At 37.3% G+C, this 9,202-nt stretch overlaps 1 protein-coding gene across 1 annotated transcript; it reads right to left on the bottom strand.

The window, feature by feature from the left end:
- Window positions 1-3,130: 3,130 nt before the first annotated feature.
- AVPR1B (arginine vasopressin receptor 1B) lies at window positions 3,131-8,453 on the bottom strand. The gene is made up of 2 exons (XM_015821459.1): window positions 7,502-8,453; window positions 3,131-3,450 (listed from the first exon to the last, which is right to left on the bottom strand). The coding sequence occupies exons 1-2, from the start codon at window positions 8,451-8,453 to the stop codon at window positions 3,131-3,133; spliced, it is 1,272 nt and encodes a 423-aa protein (XP_015676945.1).
- Between the last annotated feature and the right edge of the window lie 749 nt (window positions 8,454-9,202).

The raw sequence follows: 9,202 nt of genomic DNA, 5'->3' as shown, positions 1-9,202 counted from the left end.
TTTGAATGACTCAGAGAAATGTATTATTCATATTCCTGAGCATTGCAAAATACTAATTTCTCATGCTTTGTCCTGCCCTAGCATGCTGCCTTGGCAAAGATCATTCTAAAAGTTGACAATGTCCTGAAAAAAGAAACATTAGCCAAAGCCTTCCCAATCTACTGTACTCTATGTAGGTTAGACTTAGACAGGTTTTGGTCTTATCAGTCACCAGACACATCTATGGCAAAAACATTCCACATTAAGAGGAATCTGCAGGGTATAACTGAGATAATGGTTGCAACAATGTGATTGACGCTCTTTTTTGTGTTGCATATAAACACTCATTTAAAAACAGGCAAAACCTTGATTTTATCATATTTCTTTATCTAGAAAATGCAAGCATTTACATTTCAAAATTCATCTTAAATTTACTTATTCATTTTCATGTTCAAAGTATACATCAAATGTCTGTCCTTTGATATTTATCTCATATCTATTCTTTTCCTAGTCTCCACAGAAATGAAATTTATTATGTCCTTATAATTTAAACATGTCATACACAAAAACAATTTAATTCTTCCCTGATGAATTCTTTTTTTTTTTTACTAGAAACTAGTTTTGCTGCCATTTTTTAAAAATTCATCAATAGGTGAGCAGGTTTAAAAAGTCAACTGTAAAGTCAAACTCAGTATTTAATAATTGGACAGCCCACTGGTTTTTAAATCACTGTGCTTTTACCTTTACTGTTGCGTCTCTTTAGTTTGAGTAGGTGAAGAAAGAGAACACTTTAAATTGGTTTTGGTTAGTTGTGGTTTGTTAAATAAGTCACAATTGGTTGATTTACGCATAAGACTAAGTAGAAACTATGATCATCAGGGAACGTCAATAGTTGGGAGAGGGAGAGCTACATTATAATAGCGTTTCCTTGGGATATTTCTGCAATTTAGAAGCTGTTGCAAGGATTGGAAATAGTGACTGAAGTAAGATATGGTAGGGAACTACAAAGACCATTTTAATTCTCTCTTTCACCTCAAGCTGTTAAATTATCGTTCTCTTTAACATGCCCTCTCCTCCTCCTCCTCCTCCTCCTCATTATCCCAGGTTCTTCTATTCTATCTGGTAAAGAAGTTAGAAATGAGCCATGGAATTTTCTCCCTAAAATTGTATTTCACTTGGCTGTTCAGGCAGGCACAGTGAAAGAAACTAATATCCAAGAGCAGTCAATTGGGGAGTAGTATCTTTTATTTGCTATCAGTATCACTCACTTTGGGGAAAGCACACAGCAGAACTAGGAAGGAGTAAGCATGAGTTCACACAACTCACTAAATCATAAACCATAGCTTATATGCCAGTGGTGGCGAACCTATGGTACGGGTGCCAGAGGCGGCACTCAGAGCCGTCTCTGTGGGCATGCGCGCCGTCACCCCAGTCCTAGGTCTTCAGCTGGGTTTTATAAAACCTTTTCACTTTAGGCCTCCGACGTCATGTGCAAAAAAAAAAAAGGTTCAATCAATCAATCAATTTCAACTCCTCGCGGGGAAAAAAAGATCTCGCAAAGTTGGAATTGATTGATTGAACTTTTTAGTCCCACCCAGTCTGCCGTTACCACCACAGCCACGCCCACCATATGGGCCACACCCATCATATGGGCCATGCCCAATCGGCACCCGACGATACATAAATGGGTTTTTGGTTGCAGTTTGGGCACTCGGTCTCTAAAAGGTTCGCCATCACTGTTATATGCCATAATGGCTATTCACATGACATATTAAACCAAAACTAAACAAACCACATTATAGCTTAGTATTTTTTTATTAAACTAAGAGAATCTATGTAGTGGGCCCAATTATTCTATAAGAGTACAATCTACTTTTTTTCCAATTTGAAGCTATTGTGACTACAGTTCCCAGAATTCTCAGCTGCTGTGGCTGACAAACCTGGAGCACACCAGCCTGGGAAAAGTTCTACTAGAACCTCAGAGCTGCAATTGTAGGATCTGAACTCTAGGTAGAAAGTACAGCTTCTTAAAGAAAACATTGTTGAATCAGATGTAGTTGAACTGTGAGTTGCCAGTATCGGCTGAGCTTTCAGCTCATTAAAATGAATGTCAGAAATTAAATGCTATTAGAACTCTCTATGGCTGATAATTGGCTTAGTTAATAGCCTGTGAGTAAAAACAATGATATTTGAGAGTTCATTAATTCATAATGAGTGCATGCAATTTGACAGTGTCTCAGTGGCAGATAACTGTCTTTTTAGACCTAATAATTACCTTTCATATTCAAGGTGGTTTTGTAGCCAATAACTTTTGCTGCCAACATGTCATTTCATACTTAGTGCTTATTGTTCCAAACTGAGATCAAGGATATTTCTGACCTTAAGAAGAGTTACAATCATCACTTCAATAATATTGTACCTCAAGGAATACTGATATCAGTTTTAAACCAGTTTAGTTGCATACATTTATTTATACCATTAATTTACATGATAGGAGCTGAAGCTGAAGCATACAATTTTCAGCAGTCTAAAGCAAAACAATTTTCTTCTTAATTAGATGAGAAACCAGGTAAATTAAATTGCTACTAATCAATACATCTCTTTAATATAGGCATAGGAGGGTCTTGTGAGCAAGAAAAAAACTAAGGTTTTAAAAATAATTGGAGAAAGGAAAAACCTGAAAAGTAATCCTTACATTCATATATTCATTTATATATTTGAAATTAGGGTTGTATATTTGAAATTAGGTGGCCCATAAAATGTAATTTAAAACATATAAACTGTTTAGTACAATCAATAACAAGATAGCACTGCCTGTAACAGAGACAAGACTATAATTCAGAACAGTCTTTAAAAAGAAATGAATCAGGCCTGATTTATTTTATATACAGTGTGCTATGTTTCATATCCTACAGGGCCACTATATTATTCTACTATTCCTGCTTGTTTCAAAATACCAGATAATGGGATTACAGTATCATTCATTGTCATTACACCAGGGGTTCTCAACCTTGGCAACTTTAAGACTTGTGGACTTCAACTCCCAGAATTCCTCAGCCAGCAAAGCTGGCTGAGGAATTCTGGGAGTTGAAGTCCACAAGTCTTAAAGTTGCCAAGGTTGAGAACCCCTGCATTACACCAATCCATTATTTTAAAGTATCCCTGAATCAATCACTGTATCTTCATAAGGCTGGTAGAATTCTTTCATATTTCCCAATTGCATCTGGATCCCAGCAGCATTCGGCTCTGGGGTGCTCTGAGGACTGTGGCTCAAGATGGTAGTTTTATGGCTGCAGAGGCTGCCATTAGACTGCTGCCTCCTGAGATTGGACCGAAGACTCCCGCAGCAGGAGAAAAAGTGGAGGACACCATAAAAGAGATGCCCACTGAAAAACATGTAAATCCAGGGATTACAGCAGCTGCTCAGGCTGGCCAGCAACATGGTAATGGTAAAAGTCACGTCGCTTGACTCTGGAGCAAAGAGAGAAATAAAGGGAAACGTTTTCTTTTTCAGATCTGTATCAACCATAATAAGAACAGTTGAGTGAACTTTTGAGTGTAATGAATCATGATCAGATGTATCTGTATCTCACTGAATGTCAGTCATGGATACAGTTATTGCATCTTGGCACATACAGTATGTATAGAGTAAAAATACTCACTGGTGTTAATCATGTAATCAACATGTAAAAATGATCCTTTTTTTTCAAAAAGAAAAACCCCCATGAAATTGATCCTGCTCCCAAAGTATGTTATCCCCTCCCTCCAGAACTGTGTTCAACTCTTCCCCTTCTGTTTTTGGGAAGAGAGTCAAGTCTTTTCTCTTTTAGCCAAGAATTTTCAAGTTGAACTGGTTTATAATTATGATTTTTATTTTTTTTAAATGCCCCAAATACAGAAGGGGTGAATAATAAGATTATATATGAATATGCATGCTGTACCAATGTTGATTACATTTCATACTTATTACAGACATGATCAGATAATTTCTCTAGAAAAGTCTGGCTTTCAGGGGCCTCGTAGTTTCATTTCAGCACTAAATTGCAAGCCCAAACTCCCTAAAATGATTTGAAAAGAATGCAGTCACACCCACATGACTCTTGATCAACTGCAGCTCTCCAGGGGGCCCATAGGCTATACTATAGTCCTTAGTCACTCAAAGGTTACCCAACCCAGCAGTAGTTATATATTTTTAGAACTTGAAAAATACAAACAAATCATAAAGGGATGTGTTCCAAGGATTCTAAAAAAACCTGTAAAAATATAGAGAAAGGGAAAATTAAAGATTGAAAACAATAGTGCAATTATTTTGCAATGTTAGTAAAGACTGAATTAGTACTTTGACATATATTCCTACAATTTTCCTTCATACTAGTTTTAACAGCTTAAGAACTGACATTTGCTCCATAAAACTCAGTGAAAACATTGCTATCAGCTTGAATAGTAGTAAGATTGTTTAATGGGGGAACATTGCTTAAACCCCATTGATATTAATTAGAGATTATGATAAACAGAGATTCATCTTTTATTTTACGTAGCATTTCTCATACTTTATGTGAGAGTTAAAATCAGCTGAGCTGAAGAAGCTTCTTGGATGAGAAGTGAAACATTGTCAAAGAAAAACAAGAAAGTCCATTTGCCTCGTGAAAAAAGCATCTTTGAGACAACTATGATCTGGATGACTGAGAATCTCCATAGACATTGAACACAGAGGTTAGAATTGCCCCAATAATCTATATTTCTGAAGGATGTCTATTTATTCTTTCTTTCTGAGCAAAGGCTATCAGAATTTTCTGTATGTGCCTGTTGCCATCTGGATTTTTGCATGGCAAATTATATAGATGCAATCTAGATTATACAGACACAAGCAACTGAATGCTTGAACAAACATCCAAAAGGCTGCTAAATGTCAACAAAGATATTGTTGTTGTTTCTATAGTTTGTAGACATTTAAGAGTTACTCTCTGCTTCACAGAAGAAACAAGGCGATTGTTCTCTTAATGTCTAAATCATGTCAACAATATTATTTGACACATGCATCAGACTCCAGCAGTTTAACGCATACTTTTTTGAAATATCTATAAAATGATTTAAATAAATAAATAAATAAAAGCGTCTCCATATAACAATAGGACTATGTAAAGGTAGTCAAGAACTCACATTCTGGAGAATAAAATCTGTATAAAAAAATTGTGCCCTCTTGTACTGTCAACTTATCTGCAGTCATAACCCACCAGGAGTGTCCAGAAACTAGGAGACTAGTTTTTGATGCCTGCAGTGTTTTCATCCACACTTGGCAGTATCAAATTGTAGTGTTTTTCAAACTTGGCAACTCTGAGAGATGTGGACTTCAACACCCAGAATTCCCCAGTCAGCATGTTTGAAAAATACTGAATTATATGAACTCCAAAAATTATATAACTTGGACTGAACAGAAAGACAAAGCTGTGTAGGAAATGTTTAACAGAGGTACGCAAATTTCCCTTAATGGTCCGTTGTCCTTCCTATGCACATTGGGAGTGAAAACACAGGGTGTTTTAGATATGTCATAGAATGGCAAAGTCATTCTATATCTTAGAACAGGGGTCCTCAAAAATGGCCACTCTAAGACTTGTGGACTTCAATTCCCAGAATTCCCCAGCCAGCCAAGTGGGCAAGTTTGAGAACCCCTGTCTTAGAGGCATATGCAGCAATAGCAGGGCTTGGCTTGAATCTTGATATTTGCATAAATAAAGCAAGTGAGTTTCACACACACACTTAGAATATAATGTTAACTTGGTGCTTTGTTTGTATGTTTAGAAAAGAATTAGAATTCAAACCCTTGGAGATCTGAACTTAGCACTATAAGCATTGGAGCAATTATTCCTCATCTCCCACACTTTGCAACTTGGTAAATCTTGCTGTTTTGAGTTTTAATTTCAAATCTTCAGCTAGTGATCATATTTTTAAACGTGTTTATTGCTTCAAATTATAAATTCCAATATTGCTATTTTTAATTTAAAAAATATATTATGTGACAAAGGATTGTAGATAACATAGGTAGTTTGAGTATAGTTCTATAAAGAACTTAAGGAAAATTTAATGCAGGTCCTTGACATACAGCCACCATTTGAAGTTATCATGGCACCGAAAAAAATAACTTACAACTGGTCCTCACACTTATGACCACTGCATTCCTCACAGTCACATGATCAAAATTTGGACATTTCGTAGCCAGCATATATTTATGATGTAAATATATGCTGGCTGTGATATAAAAAAGATGTTGAGATTCTAGAAAGAGTACAGAGAAGAACAACAAAGATCTGGAGGCTAAAACATATAAGGAACGGTTGCTGGAATTGGGTATGTCTAGTTTAATGAAGAGAAGGATGAGGGTTGATATGATAGCAGTATTCCAATATCTCAGGGGTTGCCACAAAGAAGAGGGAGTCAAGCTATTCTCCAAAGCACATGAAGGCAAGGCAAGAAGCAACAGATGGAAACTGACCAAAGACAGAAGCAACCTAGAACTAAGGAGAAACTTCCTGACAGTTAGAACAATTAATCAGTGGAACAACCTGCTTCCAGAAACTGTGAATGCTCCAACACTGGAAATTTTTAAGAACAGACTGGACAGCCATTTATCTGAAATGATATAGGATTTTCTGCCTGAGCAGGGGGTTGGACTAGATGACCTCCAAGGTATTATTATTATTATTATTATTATTATTATTATTATTATTATTATTATTATTATTATTATTCGCTTAACAGCCATGCCCCAAAAATTCATGAAATCAGGTATGACTCACTTAACTACTACCTTGTTTAGAAATGGATTCTGGTCTACATGTGGTTGTAAGTTGAGGGCTACCTGTATGTACAATTGTAAATATTCATGCATATTTGTAATAGACAGATGTTATCAACTAGGTTACAAAAACATTTTTTTCTCTAGCTTGTAATTATTTCAAAGGCATAATTTAGGCACCTGTGTATTTTGCAAAAATATTAAAATATGTAGTTTAAAAAAAAAATACCCCAAAGGGAATAAAATCAAGTTACTTGCAATTTTCTTTCAGTTCAAAGTAATTTCATTCTGCCTTAATATGTCGAGTAGTTGCAAACATTACAGTACATAGCACTCAGCATTACAGTACATACAGCACTCAGCATTACAGTACCAAGATAGTATAAGATATTTAGATAGATGCTAGAATATTTACTTCCCTTCACTTTTTGCCAAGGCATGGTGAATGGTGATAGATTTCTCCATCGGCTTATGAAAGTAGAATAGATGGATAAAGTGTATATATGAGCAAGTGTAATAGAGTATTCATTGCATGTATTGTATTTTTAATAAATCTGCCCTAATTCCCTTTTCTACTGAGATGGAATTGAAATAAAAACCATAGTTGTTCCATCTGAAATCCTGACTGAAATCCAGTAATTACATTGGCTATAAACCCAATCTATGACTCTGGCAGCAAACTGAATTTCTCAAACTGGTACCCCATCCCTCCAATTAAAAGTGACTCACCCTCATTTGGTGCATTCTTATCCCACACTGACCACATCTGTACACTGAAGAAAGGTGCCCAACAAGCAACATAGGTCATCACTATGACAAAAGTCATCTTTACAGTGCGGATCTTGGCACGGGAGATGGTACGCACGCTGCTAACCCGGGAGCCAGAATGGCACCCTTCTGCTCCATTCTGATCAGTGGCTGTGTATGAGATGGCATCCGCTGCAGAGAGACCACACCTTTGTGTCTTTCCTCTAAGATTCTTGCAGATCTTATGACAGATCAGGCCATAACAAACTGAGAGGATGACCACCGGCAGTACAAAGACACACAAAGTCATCCATGTAATGTACACCTTTGCGCCCCAAGGGTATTTGAACTCTGCCCAGCAATCCAGCAGACCAGAACCTTGGTGGACCTCCCTTACTGAGAAGATGAAGAGCTGAGGTATGCTAAGCAAGCAACTTAGTAGCCAAGTGACTCCAATCATTAGATATGCCTGGCAGGTTGGCTGCCGTAGAGTACGCAGTGGGTGGCACACAGCCATGTAGCGATCCAGTGTCATGGCAATGAGCATGTATGTAGAGGCAAACATGCTTAGCACCTGCAGGTATTTGACAACCTTGCAGAGTGGATCAGGACCCTGGAAACGATAGGTCATTTCCCAAATCATCTGGGGAAATACCTGGAAGAGGGCCACCCCAAAGTCTGTCAATCCCAGGTGAAGAATGAAAAGGTGCATCCGGCTCATCTTCTTCCGAAGGCGATACATGGCCAGAAGGATACACAGGTTTCCCACAACAGTCACTGCCAGGATAGCAGCCAGAATCCCAATCTCAGCCTTAGCAAGTTCTTCATCTCGGGTATGGAGAATGGACTTGTTGAGGCCCCCACTCAGTGGCTTGATGTTTTCCAGCAGAGAGCTCTCCAAGAAGCTCCTAAAATATGTAGCGTTCCTCTCCATTAATTAAGGGTTGGTGATTTTTCAGAAATGTGTTGGTATATGCTCTAGGCAGCTGAGAAGCTATTTTTCTCTCTTCTGAAATTAGAACAGACTAGTAGTGTAATAACAATAAAGCATTTTGAGCTGATTCTCCATCTTGGATTTGGTCCATTTTTTTCGTTTTTACTGACCATATTTGGCTCTGTTATTTATTCAGAATTTAACTAGCAGCACAATTATTTCTAAACAGCATGTTTATGGTTTTAGAAAATCTACAAATCTCCTCCAATATTCAGACTATACAAAACATCTTGATTAATTTTCATTTTTCGCTTTGGTATCCATTCTTTAAGATAAGGTTCTTCTTGGAATAATATTCTCTCTCCCTTTCTTCACCTCTTCATTAATTCCTTACTGACTTCTCACTTCTCTTTGTCTCAGGGCAAAATTCTTTTCCTCTAAGCAGCCTTAGTATTAACTCTTTCTAGAAAGAAATATTTAAAATGCAAAAAATAATCCTAGTATAAATTGACCTGAAATAAGCATCAGAGTATAAATGCAAAATCGAAGAAGGTGGATGTCTTTTTGGATGCAGGCAGAAGTCAGGTGCCAAATCTGTATGCTGATGAATTGGCTCAGGCTGTTCAAATGGAGTCTGTTGCTTGGGACTGGGTTTTATAGACTGGAGCTGTCCTCTCTGGTTGGTTCCTGCTGTCTGGCTCAACTGCCATCTCTGTTGTTGAGCCTGAAGTCTGAAGAAAGTCTGCTGC

Source organism: Protobothrops mucrosquamatus, unplaced genomic scaffold, assembly GCF_001527695.2.
Source record: "Protobothrops mucrosquamatus isolate PMUCROS unplaced genomic scaffold, P.Mucros_1.0 scaffold1334, whole genome shotgun sequence".
NCBI lineage: Eukaryota > Metazoa > Chordata > Lepidosauria > Squamata > Viperidae > Protobothrops > Protobothrops mucrosquamatus.
This window is presented reverse-complemented; position numbering and strand designations above follow the sequence as displayed.

Bases quoted from the DNA above. Each gene is read 5' to 3' on its own strand.
- AVPR1B (XM_015821459.1), bottom strand. From the start codon at position 8,453: ATGGAGAGGAACGCTACATATTTTAGGAGCTTCTTGGAGAGCTCTCTG. The intron at 3,451-7,501 runs GTGAGTCACTTT...TCTTTGCTCCAG, and splicing joins TAAGAATGCACCAAATGAGG to AGTCAAGCGACGTGACTTTT.